Source organism: Ursus maritimus, unplaced genomic scaffold (assembly GCF_017311325.1).
Source record: "Ursus maritimus isolate PB19 unplaced genomic scaffold, ASM1731132v1 scaffold_2, whole genome shotgun sequence".
NCBI classification, from domain to species: Eukaryota; Metazoa; Chordata; class Mammalia; order Carnivora; family Ursidae; genus Ursus; species Ursus maritimus.
In genome coordinates, this window is record NW_024424452.1 from 36,030,853 (window position 1) to 36,053,693 (window position 22,841).

The 22,841-nt window shown below is 55.0% G+C and overlaps 2 protein-coding genes across 9 annotated transcripts in view; one reads left to right on the forward strand and one right to left on the reverse strand.

Annotated features, from left to right (window-relative positions):
- DNASE1 (deoxyribonuclease 1) overlaps positions 1 to 828 on the reverse strand; it is a 73,363-nt gene extending 72,535 nt beyond the window's left edge. For 2 of the 7 annotated variants that reach the window (XM_040635415.1, XM_040635416.1), the window contains exon 1: positions 686 to 807. The gene's annotated coding sequence lies outside the window, so the exon portion shown is untranslated. Of the gene's footprint in view, positions 1 to 685 lie in introns of all 7 variants that reach the window. The other 5 variants (XM_040635420.1, XM_040635419.1, XM_040635417.1 and 2 more) reach the window with 4 other exon arrangements.
- Positions 829 to 887: 59 nt separating this feature from the next.
- Positions 888 to 21,760, forward strand: SLX4 (SLX4 structure-specific endonuclease subunit). Of its 2 annotated transcripts, none has more exons than XM_040635410.1 (15): positions 888 to 954; positions 2,761 to 3,465; positions 4,877 to 5,101; positions 7,114 to 7,303; positions 8,179 to 8,391; positions 10,081 to 10,289; positions 10,391 to 10,707; positions 11,262 to 11,502; positions 11,966 to 12,054; positions 12,950 to 13,096; positions 13,739 to 13,908; positions 14,913 to 17,158; positions 19,188 to 19,287; positions 19,813 to 20,229; positions 20,670 to 21,760. In XM_040635410.1, exons 2-15 carry the CDS (start codon positions 3,123 to 3,125, stop codon positions 21,058 to 21,060), a joined length of 5,298 nt encoding a protein of 1,765 aa, XP_040491344.1. In that variant the 5' UTR covers positions 888 to 954; positions 2,761 to 3,122; the 3' UTR covers positions 21,061 to 21,760. The 2 variants fall into 2 exon arrangements, with proteins under 2 accessions (XP_040491344.1, XP_040491345.1); XM_040635411.1 differs by having other exon boundaries at positions 4,880 to 5,101.
- The last annotated feature ends 1,081 nt before the right edge of the window (positions 21,761 to 22,841 follow it).

Genomic DNA, 22,841 nt, shown 5'->3' on the forward strand with positions numbered 1-22,841 from the left:
GAGTATCTGCACCCTGTGAATGTACGAAAAACCACTGAATTGTACACTTTAATAGGGCGAATCTTAATGGTGTTACGTCTTGAAAACCCAGCTGAACGTACGCTTGTCCTTCCAAAGCTACTCCTCCGGTGTTCATTATTTCAGTAAATGGAAGCACACTGCACTCCAGACGCTCAAGCCCGAAAGCTACAATCTTAATCCGAACGCCTAAGCACCTCTCCATGCTTTCCCCTCCAACTTCCACTCTGGGCCACGCTCACTTCTGCGGATTACAGCCTTCTCCCAATGGCTCCCTCGGCCTCCAGTCTTGCCTCTCCAGATCCTTCCTCGGGTGCGCCCGCGTCTCCCGACGACCCCCGGTACCGGCAGCTAGGAGGTCCTCAAACTGGAGCCCGAGGCGAACCCCTCTGGCTGCACGTGACCGCTCGCAGCAGCCAGCGCCGAGAGCCGGCCGCTGTTCCCTCATGCGGCCACCACCACCCGACCTCCCGGCCTCCGTACACCCGCTACCACCTCGGCCAGGAAGTTCTCCCACCCCGACCGGCCGCGCTCGGCGCGTCTCCAAGACCCTCCCCCTCCGGCAGGTGCGTTCCGAGGAGCCGTCCCTGCCTCCACAAACATTTCCTGCGGGAACCGCGGTGAACCCAAGGTGCAACTAAATACCGCGGCCGTGTCCTAAACTCACCCTGCCTGCTCCTCAACACTGAGCGGACTTCGCGGGCTGCCGCACACACCTGTAGCCACTAGTGCCTCGAGCGCCGTTCTCAGCCGCGCCCCGCCTCGAGCCGGCCGGAAACGCTCCCAGCCGCGCGCCTGGGCCGCGGAGGACGACGGGAAGCGGGACTCCCGGGACGCTCCGCGCGTGCGCGGGCGCTGTCCTCCGCAGGGGGCGCCGGTTGGCGCATGCGTAGGCGCAAGGCTCTCCGTTGAGAAGGTGCCTCGGCGGCCCCGGAGGTAGGAGGAGTCGGGCTTCAGGGCTAGAAGTCTGTAGTCTGGAGAGGAGGTCCAGTCACCTGGGGCGTTTCTCGCTGTCGGGGGTGAGGGAGAAGAGCCTTTCTCGCCCGCGGTGTAGAGGCAGGAGCCGCGCTCGGGTGGAGGGGGCGGGGGCCGCCTGGAGGGAGGAAGGGTAAGGAGGGATCGGGTACCCACGGGGTCACGGCCCGGGGGTCAGGCTGGCGATCGGAAGCCGCCGCCTGGCTTTGTAGCCGCCAGAGTCGTTGGCAGCCCTCCTCCAGCCCGAGCCCCCGCCCGCTTGCGGTGTGTCACCGGGTCGGGGGAGCGGGAGGGTCCAACCCGCACGGCCCACTCATTCATTGCGCGCCTGCTGCGAGCCGGGTGCCCCAGCGGGTACCAAGCGACTTAGACGCAAGTCCCCAGCCCTCCGGAAACTTGCTGCTTCCCTCGGCAAATACTGAGCGAGCATGTATAGGAGGTGGGCTGTTGTCGGGCTAACGTCACAGGCCCCGTGGAGACTCCGTGAGGTGTGGAGTGTGGAATCTGCTCTAGCTTCCCATGTCCCACGGGCTCTATTCAGGCGCCCGGACACCGATCCCTGCGCTGACTGCAGCCTCCTCTCCCACTGTACCAAAGTCTTTGCGGTTGAGTGATTGAACAAATGTCGAGCATTTATTTATTTATTTATTTATTTTACAAATCAGGTGTCTAATCAGCCAAAGAGAATATGGAATAAAATAGATGGGTCTGTGCCCTCCTTAACTTTTGAGCTTAGTAGGGGACAGATAATAAGTGAATAAAAATGTAGGTGCTGATGCCCTAGGACCACCCTCTTGGATTTGATCCCAGCCCTGCCACTTCAAAAGTTGTTTCAAGTTAAGCCAGTTCCTCGCTCTTGTGCCTGACTCCTTGCTGTAGAGGGATGACAGAAGACACTAAGGAATAGGATTGTGGTAAGGGTTACATGAGTTAGAGTTGTAAAGCAATTAGACCCGTGCCTGGCATACAGTAAGCATTCAATAAATGTTATCACAAATGATTGTAATTTGTGATATGTGCGATTGTGAAAACAGTGTGTGATGATGGAAAATAATGGGAGTGGAGGAGGTCCACTTGGAAGCTCCGGAAAAATAGGTAATTGGACTACTCCCGCCGAGGAGATTGCACTTTCTGTCACTGGGTCATTCAGTTTTGAATTTTGAATCACACTAAACGGTGCCAGTGTAAATAATGCCCATAAGACCCAGGCTTTGCGGTGGTCACCATTCCAGTCACTTGAGTTTGGACAGCTCCTGCTGAAGTGAGAGAGGGTGGAGAAAAGTGGCCCTTTTTTTATTTGGAAGCATTGCTCATATTAGTGATGGATGAGCCTCCTGTGCTCCTGTCTTATTTCTTCCCAAGCGTTCAAGTGTGTATTCTCTCCATTGGCTGCCCCCTCCCCCTGCACATTAAGTTGCCTGTTGATAGGGCCTAAGAAAGAGTTTTTCTGCATTTGGCCATCATCCTGTTTCCGTGGTGACTGCCCTTCATGGGATTCATTTCCCAGATTTCAGTAAAAACAATACTCTTCCAAGATGCTCATGTTCTTTCTTTAATGGGTTTCTAGATCCCTCCCCCTGTGTGGTATTATGATATCCCGTAATACCATGAGTTTGTGTTAACCAGGCTGTACCTGAGTATTTGACACAGATATTGTTACTCTGAGGACTTTGGCCATACTCCACATCCTCTTGTACCTACCTGGAAGAAATGGCATAAAATGCAGTGTCTGTCTAATTACATTTAGATGCTTTTGGTTTTCCACAGATGTGACGTTAAATGAACCAATGTGCTTTATCACTGTGGAGATCTTGGAGAATCACCTGAGCGTGAAGTTCATATGTATCCTCTCTCAGAGGCATCTGTTGGACAACAAAAGCTCTCAGATCTGAACTTTAAACATGCTGTTTAACAGGGGCTCAATTTGAAGAAAGGCATTTTAAATCCTTATGGAGGGGAAAGCACTACTTTTTGCTCAACTGTGCAAACTCTCCAGGTGTCCTAGTGTGAAGCAGAGAGGAGCCTTAATGGAGCTTCAAGTCTGAGCAAGGCCCTGCTAGGCTCCTTCTCGGGCCCCCAGATAAACCTCACACCTCTGAAGACCACCTGCAAGCCTTAAAGCTAGTCAGATGATGGATGAGTCAGATGATGATTTTAAGGAACTCTGTGCCAGCTTTCTCCAAAGGGTGAAAAAGAATGTCACCAAGGAAGTGTCAGGGGAAAAGAAGACACAAAAGGCCTCAAACAGCACTCAGATAAGCAAACCAAAGAGGACCAAACCAACTGCTACCAAGGGCAAAACGCTTCAAGGCCCCAGGGAGAGGACGACTCAGTCTGGCAGCCAAGCCCCAAGGACTAAAAAGCAAGGGGCGCCCAAGTGGCAGAGGAGTGAACCCGCTCCCCCTGAGAATGGAGAGGGAAGAGTGCTTGCTCCTGCTGTGCTCCAGGAGAGTGTGCAGAACACCCAGACAGGTAACTGGGCCAAAACCACTGCCAGGACGTTTCCAAAGAGGAAACCAGAGGTGACTACTGTTTTAAACCAGGGGTCAGAAAACTTTGTGAGAAGGGCCGGACAGTAAATTATTTTGGCTCTGCAGCCCTGGTCCCTGTTTGCAACTTCTCAACTCCCTAGACAATGTGTAAGCACATGCATGGGCTGCGTTTCAGCAAAACTTCATTAACAAAACAGGCAGCCCCCTGAGGACCATAGTTGGCCAACTCCTGTTTTAAACAATGGTCATAAAAAAATATAACCCCTGTGTGAATTTTCTCCATGATTATGTTTGGGGCCCTCTGCCCTTTTAGAGTTTCTTATTAATGTTTACATTATGTATTTGACACAAGTTATGTGACCATGAAAATAATACTGCTTCTCTCATTTTCTTGAATTCCTTCCAGAGAGGGTAAGTTGCAGTGATGCCGGCCAGGTCAGTAAGGCTGCTTAGAAGGCAGTAGGAAGCTGCCAGATAGGCTTAAATCCCAGGAGAATCTTCAGGTCCTTCCTTTCTCCTCCAAACACCTTTATTCCTTTCTTTTCCTTTGTTTGTTTGCTTGAAGCAATTTTCTTACCCTGCTGCCCTCGGTCTTGTGCCACGTTTAACGTGCGTCTTCGAGCAGAACTGAGAACCAGCCTTGCATAGGGTCTTTGGGCTCCTGTGTTCTGTTTCTAAATATTTCTCACCTTCACTTCCTGATCTGAAATGGTATTTTTACTATGTGGTCAGCATGATCTCTCAGTGGAATAGTGATAAAGAATTAGCTCTCAGAGACTGTTGTAAGGCTGCAGTAGTGTTACTGAAACATCATTGGTCCTTCAGGCCCCTTTGGGAACAGTGAAAGCTATGCATGATTCCCCCAGAAAACCACACCCCCACACACACCTGCGAAATTGACCGACCTGCAGGGGCTTCATGAATCCCCACCAGAGGCCATCTGTGGACACCTAGTTAGAGAACTTATAACCTAGGAAGATAAAAATGTTTGTCATTAATATTTCTTTAATAACAGCTTTTCAGAAAGAATTTACATTCTATAAAATGCACCCTTTTAAAGTGGGCAGTTCAGTGGTTTTAGTGTAGTCACAGAATTGTGTAATCGTTACCACTGGCTAATTTTAGAACATTTTTGTCCCTCCAAAAATAAACCCTGTGCTCATTAGCAGTCACTCTCCGTGCTCCCTCCTGTCACATGTATTTGTGACAGGTCTATTTATATTACCTCCAATGGTGAGGTTACCAGTAATCAGTCCTACTTATACTTGAGAGTTAAACCTAAACTAGTTGGTAAAGGACCCCTTGAAACTTGGGTCTAACCTGTATCTGATGGAAGAGTCTTCGTATCTCCAGCTAGAACAGATGCCTGTGAATGTTTTCCTCTTTGCCAGAAGCTTCTCCGGACAGCAGCTCCCAGCCCCCTCCTTCCTGTCCGACAGTGGTGGCACCAAGTCCCTCCAAACCCCGGACGGCAGAGTTGGTCCTACGGCGAATGCAGCAGTTCAAGAGAGCAGACCCCGAACGCTTGCAGCATGCTTCGGAAGGGTGCTCTCTGGAGGCTACACTTGAAGAAAACGCCCCAGAAGGCCCTGCAGAGGAGATGACAGCAGGGAATGGTACGATGGGAGTTTTGTATATTCCCATCAGGGATGAGTTCGAACTCTGGAGAAAGGGGGGCAGGAAGGAACCCGCATTCCTTGAGCTGCTGGTGGGGGGTGGGCGCTCTGCCCGGTGCTGTACCTCAGCCACTTCACTGAGTCTAGCCAGAGAATGAAGGGTCCCTTGGGTCACTTTGCACTTAGCTTCTTTGACAAGGTACCTCTTCCTCTTTTTATTTTGACTTTTTATTATGAAAATTTTCCCGTACAGAAAGGTAAAAACAAACAAAAACTACAATAAATCACCATATCCTTAACCTGTATTTAACAATTGTTAACATTTTGCCATACATTTTTTATATCTCCAAATATATATGATTCTTCTATACCATTTGAAAGTAAGTTCCAGACATCATGATGCTTCCCCCAGCAGATCTCCTACATGATCATGGTGCTGTTGTCACACCTAATTCCCTAATATTGCCTAGGATCCAGTTCATATTAAAATTTCCCCTCTTGTCCCAAGGACACGTTTATAGCTGGTTTCTTTTTTTCTGAGCAAGGACCGCCAGAACTGTAAGTCCCACATACGCCACACTGCATATGCCACACTTCAGTGGTCTCTTAAAGTCTAGACTCTAGAACAGTCCCCTTGTCTTGTCCTGGTTTTTTTTTTTTTTTCATGATACCAACTTTCAGAAGAGTCCAGGACAATTTTCTTTCTGAATTTCCCACTTTCTAGATTTGTTTGATTGTTTCATCCTGGTGTCACGTAACCACTTCCCGTAGACCCTGGGGTGCATCACAGGCGAGTAAACCAGAGGTCCAGGCGGTCCCAGGTGAAGACAGCTTGGCGCCAATGGTGCAGGTGCTGTGCAGGGCACATTGTACCACCCCAGAGGCGTGTCATATCCCTGGTTCTATCTACCCCAAACGACATAAGCCCTCATCTCTGGTGAAAGTACACCAAAGGGGAAAAAATAGGCAGAAACCGTATGGATGGCCCTACAACTAACAAATCTGTAGTGTCCTGGTCCTGCATTTGCAGACTGCACCCTGGGAGCGCCGAGGATTCTCAGGCGACCTCTAAGGCCCACACAGGCAGCGATGGGACACCTGCCATGGCATCAGTCCCTGCAGCACCAGTGGGGTGCTCAGCCAGGACACGAGCTCAGCACCTGCCCTACACGTAACTTAGCTGTTCCCATAGATCTTCACAGCATACCCAGTAATGCTCAGTGCTCGGGACAGAGACACTATTTCTTTGTTTAAAAAAAAAAAAAATAGGGCACCAAAATGAAGTGTGATGCTTTTCTGGCTTCTGTGAAAGAGTGGTAGGCCACAGGAGTATTTGAGAACTGGGGATTTACGAAGTTCTCAGCATCTCCTTGTGAATGCCGAGGGTCTGCTCCAGCAGTATCACATGTGACAGGGCCACAGCGGTGGGCCCGGCCACTTTGGGAGCCACCTCCGGACTAGAGTCAGTCCTTTTGTCTGATGCTGGGAAGGAGACCTGTGTTTTAAGAGAGAAGGGCATTTCACTTTGATCTAGTTATTCTAGGGTGGGCCACCAAAGGTGACAGGAATAGGAAAGGCTGAGCTTTGTAGAGAGAACCTAGACTTCCTGGAATAGGAGCCTTGTAAACCTGGAACGCCTGAGGTAGACGACTTCGGCATGAATGGGAAAAATGAAAGGCGCGTTCTCTAGGACCTTGCCACTCAGACAGTGGCCCTGCACCAGCGACGTCTCCTGGCCCGGGAGTTGTCCCAAACGGGGAATCTCCGGAAGCTTCACCTAGACCACTGGGATGAGAACCTGCATTTTAACAAGCTTCCTGGGATTCTTCCGCATGTTACTGTTTGAGAAGTATGCTCGGGAGCCCTGTTTGCATCCCCCTCACTCCCTCACTGACCGGTGCTGGGTCTGCTCTTTCCGCGCTCCCTCTGCTGTCTGTGCGCTATGAGCTCTGACCGGCGGAGCAGACGTCTGATGGTGAGCTCATCCTCATGGACACTGTGCCTCCTTACAGGGTCCAGGCCCGGGCTTCCTGCCACACAGAGCGACGCTGCAGTGGCCTTGGCCCTGCAGCAGGAGTTTGGGCAACAGCGAGCATCCGCCCATGAGGCTAACCTGGAGGAGATGGGGCTGTTCTTTTGCCAGATCTGTCAAAAGAACCTCTCAGCCATGAACGTGACACGAAGGGAGCAGCATGTGAACCGGTAGGAGCAGCTTGACTGTCGCCTCTCTGTGGTCACCTTTCCCATGGGTGTGACAGACCTGGGGGAATCTGTGGTGGGGATCTTGAGACACCTGACCGTGACCATAGCACCTCAGTGTTGGTGTCAGCCTGTCCTTACTGGTTTTTTAAATGGCTTTATTGAGAGAGAATTCCCACGTTACACAGTTTGTCCTTTCAAAGTTAACAATTCTATCAATGGCTTTTATTTATTATAGTCACAGAATTGTGCAGCCATTACCACAATCGATTTTAAAATATTTTTGTTACCCCAAAAAGAAACCCTGTCCCTGTTAGCACTCACTCCCCATTTTCCCTCTGCCAGCCCCTGGCAACCGCTGATGTACTGTCCCTGTGGATTTTTCTGTCAGGACGTAAGTGGAATCATACAGACATAGCCTTTGGTATCTGGCTTCCTTTCCTCAGTGTTTTCAGGGTTCCTCCAGGTTGGAGCACGGATCAGAATTTCATTCCTTTTTACGGCTGAATAATACCGTCACATGGATAGACCACGTCTTGGTCATCCATTGATGGCTATGGATTTTTTCTGCGTTTTGGATGTTGTGGATAGAGCTGCTATGACCATGTGTTTCTCGTATTAGTTTGAGTATCTGCTCTCACTTCTTTGGGGCAGAGATCCACTGTGGGATTGCCACTGTCTGATGTGGGAGTGGGACTGCCACTGTCTGATGTGTCCTTGCTCTCTTCAGCCACCTTTGCTCGCACAACCAAAATGTAGGGTTTGGAGGCTGACTGCAGGCTGTGTGGAGAACAGGCTGGGGCCCACAGCCTGTCCATGCTGACATGGTCGCATGTTACCAGGGAGAGGGTTCTCCTGTGTTTATTGTCTTCCTCCAGGTGCTTGGATGAGGCTGAAAAGGCACTGACACCCTCCACACCTCGGATCCCCGAATGTCCAATTTGTGGCAAGCCGTTTCTCACCCCAAAGAGCCGAATCAGCCACTTGAAACAGTGTGCAGTGAAGATGGGTGTTGGCCCCCAGCTTCTGCTCCAGGCCGTGCGGCTGCAGACAGCTCAGCCTGACGGGGCCTGTGGCACCATGGCATCGAGGTGAGGCAAATGGAAAGGAGAAAAATCAGAGAAATACTCTGATTTTTTTCTGTTTAAAGCCTTTTGTAGTGTTAGAGAACAGTAGAGCCCTAGAACCCTCCTTGATTCTGGAAATGAAACATTTGAGGAGAAATCAAGGCACGGTCTCCGTTGGGATGGAGGAGGAGAAAGATGCTGTACCCTCAAAGGCTTTGAAATGGTCCATGTGGGTGTGTCTGCAGAAAGGATTGGTAGGACTGGTTTCCTGAGGTCCTTCCTGAGATTTTCCCATGCTTGCGGTCCTACCAGTGTCCTCTGGAGCAGTGAGGAATCTGGTCCTTTCATCCATTCCTTTGAAGCGTGCCATAGCTTCCGCCTCCGTGCGGCCCAAGTCTCCTACTATTCACGGAACAGGACTCAGCATAGTTCACAGAGTTGACAAGACAGAGCCACAGGCCTTTTTTTTTTTTTTTTTTTTTTTTTTTTTTTTTACGTGCATGAATTAAATGCTTAGGTGTTACAATTGGAGCCCTTGCTCCTACCTAGCTGGGAACAAGTCCTAGGCGTGCAAATCACAGGCACACTAGCAGCTCAGCTCCTCTCCGAACTGCCCCTGGTGCTGTGGACGGTGCATTACAGGGAACGAGCTAGTGGAGGCCCTGGACTTCTGTAGATTTGGGACTTCTTTCCTTTGACAGCCGTCCAGAGCAAAGGGAAGGCCAAGGTGGTGGCTCTGTTTGTCCTGGCCATTGCCTTGCACACAGGTTACAGGCATCTGAGCTGGGCCCATGGTGAGACTGGGGTGGACAGAGGTGGATTCTTAGCTGGTGAGCCTGTCTATATCATAGCACATCAGCACTAGCATCTCAGAATCAGAAGCCTTAAGGCCCTAGCATAGACATTATCTAAGCTATTGCTTACCTTTTGCCAGGACTGGATGGGAACCACCTACTCAGATGAAATATATCTGCTTTTTCAATACCTGAGAAGAGAAACAAGATGTGTGTGTGTCCTTCTAGAAGGCTGATAAAGTAGAAAACTATAATAAATGGACACCCTCACCGAGGCTTCAAGCCTCCTCTGTCCGAAGGCCAAGTCTAGAGTGTGTTGAACTCTGAGGTAGTCAGATGCTGGGATGGCTCCTTGCCTTCTGGGGAGCTGTGGTTATGATGTGGGGTTCCCGGGAAGCTGACCTGAATTAGGACTTGCTTAGATCTTCCAAGGTGATACCTGAGGTTCTCGAGCCATCCCGGGCCCAGGGGACAGCATGAGCTTCTGCAAAGAGCACTTTCCAGAGCACCCCCACAGCTGGGTTTGAGCTCCCAGTTTCTCTCTTGCCTTTGCCCTCCTGTTTCTTGCTCCGCCTGTTGGGGTTCACCAGGCAGTCTAGGTTCTCCAGCTGGAAAAATCCTTTAAGCAAATCTCCAAGCCAAATGAGTGCTCCTGTACACTGACCTCCAGGCTGGCTGACCATGGTGGTGGTTGAAGCTGGGAGGCCTTTCCTTCAGGCCTTGGGCAGAGGCAATGCCCACAGGCCCCTGCAGGAGGGGAAGGGATCCTTCCCCAGTGTGGCCACCAGGACTGCCTGAGGGGCATCTGAAGTATCGATGGGCAGAAGTTGGTAGCTCCAGGGTCCAGGCCTCTCTTGTCCAGCAGGGACGCCCTCACACCTCTGGCCTTGCTAACTTTTCTGTTTGGTTGCCTTTTAAGCTCCAGCAGTCACGTTGGAGGTATGAAGCGGAAGGGAGCCACCAACAAGAAGGAGCTGCAGAAAAAGCGGAAGGTCACGGAGCCTGAGGCGCCATCTGAGGACCTACTGGTGGCCATGGCTCTGTCCCGGTCTGAGATGGAGCAGGAGGCCGTGCCCACGGTGCTCAGACTGGAAAGCGCTTTCTCTGAGAGGATAAGACTGGGGGCAGGTAGGTGCGGCCCCCAGCTGGCAGAGCCTCACCACACTGCTGCTGAGCCTCAGGGTGTGTGGCAGCTCTGTCATCGACCCTGTGCTTCTGTTTCCCTTCAGAAAAGAAGAGTCGTAAGAGGAAAGCACCTGCATGCCCTCCCCCGTTATTGGTCCAGGACCCAGAGACCACAGGGAGGCAGACAGAGGATCGAGTGGCCCAGCTCTTTGCGGAGGAGATGGAGCTGTCCAGCACACCGCCACTTCCTGCGAGCAGGATCCTAAAGGAAGAGCTGGAAAAGGCCAGCCGGCATCTGCGGCCGCCTGGAGGGAAGCAGAACTTTCTGTGGGAGGGCAGCGCTCTAACGGGGGCCTGGGCTCTGGAAACCTTCTACACCGCGAACCTGGTACCTCCCATGGTGCCCCAGCGGTCCGCCAAGGTGGGTCCTCCCCTCTAGGCACACGGGGGGCTCAGGGCAGAGGCTGCCAGTCAGGACGGCAGCCCTGGGCATCAACAGAAAGTCTGAAAAGTAAGGAAGGGCAGAAAGTCAGGTGTGTTGGCTGTAGCATATTTCTCTGTATGACAACAGACGGCTCTCCTGGGAAGAACAGGGAGGCCCACTGGTTCCCACATGTATCCTGTTCTTGGAGGGTTTGTTTGAAAAGCAGTCCAGGGCCCCACCCCCAGGTGGCAGGTATAATCCACCTGTGGTGGGGCCCAGGAACCACACAAGCCTGCTGCAGGTGGGCCTGGAGTCACTGCATGCTCGATGCCATTTAGATAACATTAGGGGGACAGCACCCACAGGGACCTTTCTGCCCATGTAGATGTAACAGGCATGGCCTTCACTGTGACGGAGAAGCCCGCTGATAGATGGTGATGGGAGAGAGCTTCCCAGGGTTGCTCTGGGCTGTGGCTGGCGCTCTCAGGGACCCTCTGTGTGGTGGCTGCTGTGGTGGCCACATGGTCACCTGGCTTCCTGACTTCTTTCAGGGTCTTACCCAGGAGCCCACACTGCTGCCGGTGCTGCCTGACCAGCCAGAGCTGGGTGTGCAGACGCCACCTGCTCTCCGCAGTGCTCCACCTGCGAGCCATGGCCCCAGGAACCTGTCACCTTCTGCCAGCCAGAGAGAGCACCAGGCCCTGCAGGACCTTGTGGATCTGGCGGGAGAGGGGCTGAGTGCCACCCCGTGGCCCTGCAGTGGGGGCCCGGCCAGCTCAGGAGGGGCCTCAGGTGAGACGCTGGATGGGACACATGGGCCAGCCCTGCCCTCCCAGCCCTCCCTCCCTATGGCTGCCGTGACCAGCTGTCCTTGTGGCCTGGGGACAGCTGCTCAGATCTCAGGTTCCCTGGCTTGTCCCCATATGATGGGGAGAACGCAGTCTCTGTAAGTACTTTCCTTTTTTTCCTCAAAGATAGATATCACATGGGTGAGTCCATCACAATTTCCTCCAACTTTAACCGATGACAGAGCCCTTGCCCAGAGCCAGTGATCGTGCAGACTGTTTTTACTACCTCTGTCCCTCCGGGGGAGCGGGGAAAAACTCAGCGGGTAGTTCACGCAGCGAAGAAGCCCTTAGGTAAAGAGCATCTCCAGGGTGCCTTTGGGGTCGGCTCCCTGACACCTGATGCTCTTTCCTGGAGACTGACGTTGCCAGGACGTGATGTTCTTTTAACCTGTGAATCCTTCTCTCAGGGATGGATGTGTTGCCCACTGGCCTTCCACCGACTGGGTTTGTCCTGCCACCCAAGGAGAAGCCCCCGGACAGCAGCAGCCAGGCTTCGGTAAGCACCGGGGCTCCTCACTGTGGGCTGCACGGCCTGGCCCTGCTCCCGGCTCTGTGGTCCTGGCCACCGGAGCTCGTCCTGTGCTCTGTGCAGTCAGCTCCCAGCCGGCCTCCAGAGCCTCGCACGAGTCCGCTGGCCTCCTCGACAGCCTCTGAACTAAGCCAGGCAAGAGCCCACGGGAGCCAACTGTCCCCCTCTAGGGCTCTGCCATGAGGCTTTTGTCCCTTCTGTCCTTGAACTCTGGGGGTTCAGTAGCCAAGCCTTGGGATCCCGCTTTGTCCTGAGAGCCCACAGGAATCCCCATTGCTCTATGAGGTGGCCTTATGCCCCAAAGTTTCATTCATTCGTTCAGGACCAACTGTGTGCCTCCGCTGGTCCCGCCTGGTCTCCAACTAAGGGTTCACGTTCTGCGTCGGTGACGCTGGCTTGGAAGTTGGGTTTTCCTAAGAGTGGACGTCATCCTGCTAGTATATCGGTATCAGCCAAACTTCACCCCAAGGTCTACCTGATGACCAGGGCACATAGTCAGAAAAGGACCAAGACTCCTCTCAGCCGGGTACCTGAATGGCGTGGGCTCAGGGTCCCTGCCTGTCACATCGGGGCCGCACACGGTGCTTGTGAAGCGCTCAGCCCGGCTGCGGCTGCAGCTTTGCTGTGGCCATCATGCCTCCGCTTGCTCATCTGCCCCCCACCCCCACCCCCCCATGTTAGGCCAGGGGGCTCAGTGTAATGGAGAATCTGAGAAAGAAGCTAGCCTTGTGCTAGTCTGTACTGCTGAGAGCCTCAGGGCAACAAAAGGTGGGACCTGAGTGGGAGCCCTGCGGACAGGGGCTCGAGGCACCCCTGAAGTTGGGGAACTCGCCGTGAGACGTGTCTGCTCCCCTCCTTCCAGCTCACCCTCGGTTTGCTGCTGGCCGACTTCAGAGCCATGGTCAATAACCCACACCTGAGTGACGTCCAGTTTCAGACGGACAGCGGGGACGTGCTTTACGCCCACAAGTTCGTGCTTTATGCCCGATGCCCCCTTCTCATGCAGTTTGTGAGTATGGACCCCGCCCCTCCTCCCTCCCGCTCTGAGTGCGTTTGGAGGCTCCCCTCTGGCCTCCTGCCCCCCCGCCCCCGTGCACCCGCCTCCCTCCCTCCCTCCCTCCCTCCCTCCCTCTCAGTGTACCTGTTTCAGTCGGGAGACACACGTTTGAGCTTAGGAAGTGGTAGGAGGAGATGAGCTAAGGATTTCTTGATCGGTTGAATAAAAATCCATTTTCTGCAGAACTGTTCCCTTTTCCTCTATTTCTGTAATTATGAAGTCCTAATCGACCCGCTGACAGACATTTCTGTGCTGACCTGTGCCGACATGCATCAGACTTGAATGTCGTGCTGCGGGGATCCGGGAGAGTGCTGCTGGTCTCCACCAGAAAGCTCTCATGCCTCCGATGTGTCTGTCAAGAGGGAACCAGCTGGGTGCTTGACCCTCCACCACAGTCTGATTTTGCCGACAGAGAAGTTTTAGGGCCTGACGGCACAGCTCCTGACCAGCACACTGGCGCGACCCTGGCTGATGGCGGTGCTGGGGAAGGGCTGCGAGGAGGCGTGGGGACGCACGGAGCCTGCCGGACCCTGTGTGTGGCCCCGTGTCACATCTGTGAAGTCGTAAACCTTCTGTGCTGTACTTCGCCCCCAGGTGGACAGTGAAGGCTTCTTCGCCGCGGAGGACGGTGATCTGCGGGGTCAGCGTGTGCTGCTGAGTGACGTGAGCACCGAGGCCACCCGGGCACTCCTGCATTACCTGTACACTGCAGACCCTGGCGTGCCGGCCCGGCTGGCCCCCGACCTGAGCGCTCTGGCCCACAGGTCCGACTGCTCTTTGCATTTACCTCCCGGTGTCTGACGTGAACCGACGTCTCGGTTCACAGGAGGCTCGCAGGAGGGTCAGGGCTGAGTCCTTCCTGTACCTGCTAACCCCGGGTTTATGCTCAGTGCTGACCTTGCCCAGGACGTAGTGACTGGCAGTCGGGCCAGAATGGACACTGGCAGGAGAGTCCAGCACTGGCTGAGGACGGCCTCCGCCGGGTCACATGGCTCTTAGCTCCCTGGGTGTGATGAGGGGGTGGTCCTCAGCCTCAGCTGCCCCCAGACGCTGCCACTCCTTGGTCGTTCGGCCACAGAAGCTGAATGGCGGCTATTCTTTCTCAGGTCCCAGGAAATAGTGTAAACAGGAGTGTAATGCCTAGTGTAATTCCCATGGGTCTGCACGCACTCAGCTTGTCCACGCGGTGTGTCGGGAGAGGCGGCTGCTGGCTCAGCGAAACAGGGTGTTCTATCTCCTGACAGGGCTGAGGGCCCCTGGGATAAAACCATGTTTGTCCAAGGCCCTGTAATCCCTCAGGTGCACTCCTGGGAAGGGATCAGCTCGGCCTCTGGGGTCCTGAGTGTAGGAGCCTTCAGGGAGGCAACAGGCTGCTGCACCCCTCGGCCCGGGCTGACTGGGACGGGTTTGGTCTTCGGGGTTTGCGTCTGTCTCAGAGCGTCAGGTCCTTTCGGGGTAGCACACTCTCTGGCTTTGCAGCACTACCGATTCCTTCCTTCACCACCACCTTCAGCTCAGCCCGACGCACCCCCTTGTGTGTGAGTTAGCAAACCCTGCCCTAAAGGTCCACGAGTCTCTTCTGGAGCTCAGCGGCCTGGGGTGTTCCCGGCTTTGAGCACGGGCACCGTCTCTGCAAGAGAGCAGGGGAAGGGCCAGGCCCGAGGCACGGTTATCCTCCCTGTGAGGACTCACGCTGCGATGCTCCCTGCACTGGGGCGCGCGGCTACTGCCCCTGCAGGGTAGTGACGCGTGGCGCTTCCTCTTGCAGGTTTGGTGTTAGTGAGCTTGTTCTTCTGTGCGGACAAGCGCCTGATGAGATGGATTCAGAGGACAGACTGTGGAAGAAGGAAGAAGAGGACTGTGAAAGCCGCGCAGAGAACTTCCAAGAGCTCTTGAGGTCCATGTGGATAGATGAAGAGGAAGAAGCAGAGGCTTTGTTGAAGTCTGAGAGCCATGAAGAAGACAGAGAAAAAGTGAATGAAGCAGAAATGGAAGAAATTTATGAATTTGCAGCCACCCAGCGAAAGCTGCTCCGGGGGGAAGGAGCTCCAGAGATCAAGGAAGAAACTGACCAGTTCGGGGACGATGGTCCAGTGTCTGTGCAAATCTTAGCAAGTGGTCAGGTTGGCGAACAGCCAGAAAATGCAGGACAGATGGAATCGTCTGGTCAGGGAAGAGAAGAGGCCCCAGCCAAATGGAAGAGTGTGAGACAGTCCACTCCCCTGCCACTCAGGGGCCAGTGTGCGGACGAGGAGAAAGCAGGGTCCCCAGAGGAAGCACTAGGTCGTTCCGGCTCTCCTCGCCCTTCTGGGGACTGTGGGGCAGGGAGAAAGGAAGGTGTGTTTTGGTGCTCAGCTGATGCCCCTGAGGCCCGGCCATTTTCGTCAACTCCCAGAAGATGCCGTGGACCATCCCAGATGACGAGCCATCTCCAGGAGGGCAACGGCACCTTCTCAGGAAAGGGGGCAGGGAGCCCCTGTACCCCTGCTCGCTGGCAGGCACCACTGTGGCGCCCGTGCCTGTCACAGCCCCCTGGGGGCCAGAGTCCCAGCCGGCCATTCCCTCGTCCTCATCTCAGGGGTGAGTCACCCTCGCCAGGGCCGCAGCCACAGGGCAGAGCTTCCACAGCGGCCTCCGAGGACCCCCCATCAAAGCAGAGGAGGGGCAGGAGCCTCTTCACGTTACTTAAAGATCCAGGCCTCCAGAAGGGCGAAGAACGTGGTTTCTCGTTGGAATGCAGAAGTAAAGGGGTTCTGATCTCCCCTGAAAAGTCTCCATCCATCGACCTAACCCGGTCAAAACCTGGCCATTTGAGCTCCAGATCTCAGAATACTCCATCCAGCAAGAACAGAGAAGATGAGATTATCCTTTTATTGGATTCAGATGAAGAGCTGGAGCTAGAACAAACCAAAATAAAGTCAGTTTTTAATGGTCCCCTGGGAGAAAGGAAAGTTCTAGAAGTTAGCCCCAAGTCTTCTGAGCTGTTTTCTGTCATCGACGTCGATGCAGATCAGGAACCTTCCCAAAGCCCAGCAAGGAGAGAGGCTTCCCTGCAGGGTGGGGAGGAGGGGCCAGCAGGGAACCGGAGCTCTGTGGGGGGCAGAGGGACCCCTCGGCTGTCATGTGACCCCGAGAGCGGCCCCGAGGAGGACAGCACCACGGATACCTCATGGCTCGTGCCCGCCACGCCACTGGCCAGCAGAAGCCGGGACACTTCCTCACAGACGCAGATAACAGGCCTCAGGTCCAGGGCTCCGGCAGATCACACGGCTGAGGTCAAGCCCTGGACCCTGTTAGAGAACAGGGGTGGGCCCGAAGCCACAAGTAAGTTTTCAGTCATCACGCCCCAAATGTCCTTGTCATGCCTGGTCCCCGTCCATGCAAGCAGCCCCGACGGCAGGAGCCCTTCCAGGCCCCACCCCGGGCGCCACCAGCACTGCTCTCCGGCTCCCTGTTCCGTCTCCGGCGGCCTTGCCGATCTCACCGGGCAGCCCCGGAAGTGCTCGCCCCCCAGGCCGAGGCTGCTGAGTCAGGCCATCGCGAGTGAGGTGGTGGAGGTGGAGGACAGTGAAGATGAGCAGGAGGCAGCCTCCCGGCAGGTGAACAGCAGCCCCCTGCTGGACGGCGACCCTCCGACTGCAGTGGACGACTGCCACTGGCACGTGGAGCCCCTCTCACCAATTCCCATCGACCACCTGAACCTCGAGCGGACCGGCCCCCTGAGCACCAGAAGTCCGGGCAGTAAGGCCGGGGAGGCTCCGGCTGGCAGCAGCTGCCGCTCCCCAGCCCTCCCGGGTGCCACCCCCGCCCGAGGAAGCTGCTCCGGCCAGACAAAGTCTCAAGAGAAGTCCCCTCGGGCCGGCTCGCCCGGGAGCAGCAGGCCAAGCTTTTTGAACTCCACTCTGTGGGACGACTGGGATGGAGAGGAACAGAAGTCTCCAGAGCTCCTTCCTCCGGCCCAGACGCGGAGCGCTGATGTTGCTGCACAGAACTCAGAAGGGCTGGAGACGCCAAGTGAGTAGAGGGAGGTAGTTGTCTGTCACACTGTTTCACACTGAGGTGCTGGAGGGGGCAGTAGAGACAGACAGGGCAGCGGGGCTGCAGGGCCTGCTGGGCTGGGGCGAGCCCCCCAACCCCTTCCCTGCAGAAGGAGAACTAGCCTGCTCTCAGATGTGCTGCTTAGCCACTTCCTAAACCTGCCTGAGTCCCATGGCTCCCCGGGGCCCTTGTTCAAAACCCCCATCGGTGGACCCCACTCGAGAACACTCGGCCAGCGCTTCTGAGAGGCCAAAGCAAGCAGCTGCGGTGCACTTAAAATCAGGCAAGGGTGGCTCCTCACAGAGTCGCACATCGTGTTGCCGTTAGGACCCAGCATCTCCCCAGGTGAGCGCACCGAGATCGGGACAGACACAGGGTCACAGCAGCAGTACTCACAGTAGCCAAAAGGGGGAAGCAGCCCAAGTGTCCACTGGCTGATGAATGGATAGATAAAACGTGGTCCATTTGTAGCGGCGTGTAATCTGCTATAGGAAGGGAAGGCATGAAGCACTGAGCTGTGTTACCTCATGGGTGACCCTCGAAAACATGGCACTCCGTGAGAGACCTCCGTCACGGAAGACCACACAGCCTGTACCTGCATTTCTCTGAAATGTCTGGAGCGAGCAAATCTGTGGAGACAGAAAGTAGACGAGCAGTTGTCAGGACGGGGGGGTGTGCTGGGTACAGAAGCTCCTCTGGGGCTGAAGAAAACGCTCTGGAGCCAGAGGTGGTGGTTGCAGTGAATTTGGACGCTGTGAACGTACTAAGTGCCTCTGAATCGTTCACTTTAAAATTTTATGTGAATTTTCATCACAATTAAAACAACAGCAGATGGGGTGAGGGTGGGGGGTTGGCTGTGAGTCGCGGTCCTTCCTCAGCTACCCCCCAAGCCCACGGAGGGTGCAGTTTCCCAGCTCATGTCAGTCATAAGGGAGAATCAGAGTCCCCAGGGTCAGCCCCTTGAGCTGCTGCTGCCCACGCCCAGTCCCCTGGCAGGCAGATCCCGGTAGAGCCGGAAAGGCCTGGTGTTCCATTTCCTCCCAAAATCTGAGACCAGCTGGGCATGACTGACCAACACTGTCAGCCTGGCGTGGGGATCAGAACTGCCTGGAGAGCTGCTTCCAGCATCCGTGCCCAGCCCCCACCCCAGAGCCTAGACCAAGAATTTGCATTTCTAACCTGTTCCCAGGTGGTGCTGTGAGAACCAGACTTCAGACCAGGGACTTTAGTCTGAACTTGAGGTAGGCTTCCAGGAGGTGATAAATTTTCTAAAATTATATAAAGAATTTTGTGCTTTTTTCAGAAGATCACCTGTTTTCATTGGAGTCTCAAAGGGCTCCATGCTCATAAAAAGGATAAAAACCAAAGTCCATAGATTTCTAAGTTGTTCATCTTTAAAATACCGATTTCTTTTTTAAAATAACAGCTTTATTGAGCTATTATTCACATATCATAAAGTTCACCCTTTAGACAATTGAGTGGCTTTTAGTACATTTACAGTGTTCTGTACCCATCCCCCCCTTCCACCCATGCCCCCTCCCATGCCATCCGTTCCCCCCCCCCATGCCACCCATGAACGTTATGGTATGTGAATAATAGCTCAAAAACTTTGGTTTTTATGGTAGCCACAAAAGCCATACCACGCAGTTCAGTGGTTTTTAGTACCATAACGGTGTTGTGCAGCCATCACCACTAGGCCCAGAACATTTTCACCGTACCCATCAGCAGTCACTCCGGTGCCCCTCCCCCCAGCCCCTGACAGCCACCAATCTGCTTTCTGACTTGTTCCCAGAGCATCAGCACTGCACGAGGCTATGGCCCTAGTGATGTGCTGTGTGATGCTTTCCAATGGGAAGACAGTTCTAGTGTCAAACAGTGAAGGAGTGGAGCAGAGTGGTGGCTGGGCTTTCTTCAAACGCACTATTTCTCTTTGTGCTACTGCTGAGCTCAGAAGACGTAAATCCAGGTCCCTTGTGCTGAAACATGTTTCTTTTGTTCTACCTAGAAGGTGCTAATCGGAAGAACTTGCCCCCGAAAGTGCCCATAACGCCCATGCCAAGGTACTCCATCATGGAGACTCCAGTACTGAAGAAAGAACTGGATAGGTGGGTGGTGTTCTGGAAAACTTGCTCAGGGGTCCACTCCCCCCTGTATGGGTCCAGGCTTAGTGAGGCTGGGAGCTGAAGGACCAGCTATGGGACTCTGGTAGCGGGAGCCGCTGGGGGACAGGAGCGTGTGTGACTGCTGGCTCTCCACACACTGCTCCCCAAACTACCCGTCCCTGAGAAGCTAAGAGCTGGGACTCCAGGTACCCATCAGTTGATAGATGTCCATGTATCCTGTGGATGGAGATGGGCCGTGGCCTTAACAGTCTGAATAAGGAGACCTGATTTTTTAAAAGAATATCAAAACTGTCACATCCCAATCAATGCTACTCTTACCACTACCACCATCGCCGAACCTGGGATGGCCCCTCTGGAGTATTCTTCAGAGTAAGCTCGGTTGGTATGCAGAATAGACACCTCTGAATGCTCACAAAAGTCAGGCATTTAAGATTTCATTTCCACAAAGCCATTAATTTGCTGAGAACTGTTTGCTCTGTGCTGAAGCTCACCTGTTTCCCCACTCAGGTTTGGGGTCCGCCCTCTACCCAAACGCCAGATGGTCCTCAAACTGAAGGAGATATTCCAGTACACTCACCAGACTCTGGAGTCCGACTCAGAGAATGAGAGCCAGTCCTCGCAGGTGCTTCTGGAGGCTCCGCACAGCCAGACCCACACCAGCAGGTCCTCCAAGGCTCCCAGGGCCTGTGGCCATGCCCGGCTGGAGGCCACTTCTGGCCCTCTTCCCCAAAGGTCCAAGGGGTCCACTAAGACCAAGGGCCCCCAACATCAAAAGAAACAGCCTGGTGGAAGCATCCCTCCAATGGGCATATCACAGGCCAACGAGGAGCATCCAGACCCTGATGGGGACGCCCAGCTCCCGGCGTCCCAGGAATCGGTGGCCTCCTCTGTGGACAGCAGTGACAGCTCCTTTAGCTCACAAAGGTAATGGGATGGGAGGACAGGGCCAGTGGCTTCATAGGTCCTCTGACCCCCAGTCCATGAGTTGGCATAAGCCAGGCCTCACGCTGAGGTTGCCTTCTGGATTTGAACTGCAGGAAACTGAGTTGGGGTGAAGGGCAGTCGCCTGTGAGCCTCCTGAGCAGACCTGTGGCGCTCCCATGTCTTCGCCCCACTGGATGCTCTCGTGAGGGGGGCCGGCTGCTAGCAGTGCACCATGGCCGAGGGTCAGAGGTGGCTCGGGCTGGCAGCTGGAGTGCCAGGAACACGGCAGCCTGGAGCTTCCCGCCTCCCAGGGAGGCCATCTGTGCCGGTGTCGGGCCCTGCAGGGGACACAGAAACACTCTCCTCCCATCAAAGGGGCTCCTGGTCTTGGGCTGCTGGAGAGAGGAGTGTCACAAAATGTCTTGTCTGGTTTTTCTCAGTTCTTCCTGTGAGTTTGGAGCGGCTTTGGAGTGCGCAGAGGGTGAAGAGGGCGAAGAGGAGGTTAGCGCGTCCCAGGTGGCCATCCACGCGGCAGCCACGGAGGAGGCCCTGAGGCGCTACATCCGCTCCAGGCCGGCCCTCTACCGCAAGGTGCTGCTGTACCAGCCCTTCGAGCTGGCGGAGCTGCAGGCCGAGCTGAAGCAGCACGGCATCCGCGTGGCCACGGCCAAGCTGCTGGACTTCCTGGACGCACACTGCATCACCTTCACCACCGCAGCGACCCGGAAGGAGCGGCTCCATGGGAGGCGGCGGCTGCCTGTGGGCAAGAAGCCGGGCCGAGCGGGCGGGCCGGTCTGCCCCTCCGCGCCTCTGGCCGTCGGCAGCCTGTGAGTGGCCGCGGTCCCCGGCAGCGAGCCAGGCCTCCATGGCGTTTCTGGGCCTGGGGACCGCATCCGCCCCCCGCGAGAGGGGCCACGGCACCGAGCTGGGTTGGCTGTCCCCAACTCCGTTTCCTGGAGTTGTGTTTGGCGCGTGGCCCCCACGCCCCTCCGTCTATTGGCGCCCAGTGTGTCTCCCTCTAACCCTGCTGTGCCCCCAGGTGCTTCAGAAGGGCCGCGGGCGGCCACCAGCTGCCCAGGGCGGGGCGTGTCAGGCACAGAGTGTCCCTGTCCTGAGGTGGATGCCCGGGGCCAGCTTGCCCCTGCCCCGTCTTCCTTCTCAGCACTCGGGCCGTAATCACAGCCTCCACCAGCACACCACGAGCCTCTCGCGCTGCCACGCCTCAGGTGCTCTGCTGGCCCAGCTGTCCCTCCCAGACACCTGTCCTTGTCACCAGCAGTCTCCAAAACGGGCCGTGCAGCAGGGCCCAGCACAGCTCTGAAGTCCCCAGAATACACATGTTCTTTGTTAACTGGCTTTGTCAGTGTGTGGTAAGGCTGTCTCCGGCCTCAGGAGCAGTGTGGAGCAGAGCTGACGCCAGAAAGGAAGAAAAGTTGGGGTGTCCACATCCTTGTGAATGTCTCGTCTGTTTTAAATACAGTGCAGTCCATTTTCTATGATGTGCAATAAAAACAAAAAGGCTTTATAAAAATCTTCCAGATGCTACACTGTAGAAAGATAATGAGGGAAGCTGACTGGGAGCTTCACCCACAGCTCCCTTGCTGCCCCCATACCCGTGTCTGCAGAAGGGCTTTGTGCCTGTCCTTCATTGCAAGGGGTGACCCAGGCCTGCTGGCTCTTCATGTCCCTTTGGTTGGTAGATAAGAGATGTATGTTCATCCATTCGTGCACATTTGTCAGTCCATAGGCCCACATGAAGACAGTCGCTCGAAGCACTGCGCTCCAGTCCTTGATGCTCAAAGTGAGGTCACACAGCAGTGTTACGGGCATTGTTACGGATACAGGCTTGGGCCTGCCCAGACCCACTGAGTCAGAATCTGCATTGTACAGGATGAGCTTGTAACGCCCGCTCTGTCCTGTGTGCTGGGCCCCATGGAGAGAGGTCAGAAATCAGCTGGTGCTTCTAGCCTTCAGCCAGACTCTGGCCTGTCCCTGTGCTGGATGTGAGGGTTGGTGCTCAGGTGGCCTCAAGGGACAGCCTCCTAGAAGAGGGGGACGGTGAGCTGCCTCAGGTGCGCGTAGCATCCAGGGAGGTGAAATAGGGATTTTTGAACACAAGGTGTGTGTCCTGGTCTAGGACCAGGCAGACACTGCACACTGCCCACTGGCAGGGGTTAGAGGGAATGGCGGGATGCCAGGGCTCAGATCTCACGGCTAACAGCAGATGAGACTGGAGATGGAGTCTGGCCTGGTCTAGAAGGTACCATGTGTTTCTTATACCAAGGACTTGCTCTCCTACCCTAGCATGGACTGTTCTAGGGAAGTGAGGTGGGGTTTGAGAGGTGGGAGGCTACTCGGGAGTCCTTACCTGGCTTCGCTGGCTCCTTGTGGAGACCCTGGACTCAGACGAGCAGTTCTGGGTGTACTGGGAGCCCTCACAGGTTGATAAGATGTTGGGGAAGGGGTTGAAACAGGTAAAAAGCCATAGGCCAGGCAGAGGTGGGGGGCTGGGTAGTGAGGCCTGGTGGCCGAGGGCCTTGGCCAGGTCGGGTGCACATAGCATGCCCCCAGGGGCCAGCAGGGGCCTGGCCAGGGCCCAAGCCCATATGCAA

What these genes read in the sequence shown, in the direction of transcription:
- SLX4 (XM_040635410.1), top strand. Translation starts at nt 3,123, where the DNA reads ATGATGGATGAGTCAGATGATGATTTTAAGGAACTCTGTGCCAGCTTT. An exon ending in GGAGATGACAGCAGGGAATG is followed by an intron (nt 5,102 to 7,113) that starts GTACGATGGGAG and finishes GCCTCCTTACAG; the next exon opens with GGTCCAGGCCCGGGCTTCCT. An exon ending in AGGGAGCAGCATGTGAACCG is followed by an intron (nt 7,304 to 8,178) that starts GTAGGAGCAGCT and finishes GTCTTCCTCCAG; the next exon opens with GTGCTTGGATGAGGCTGAAA.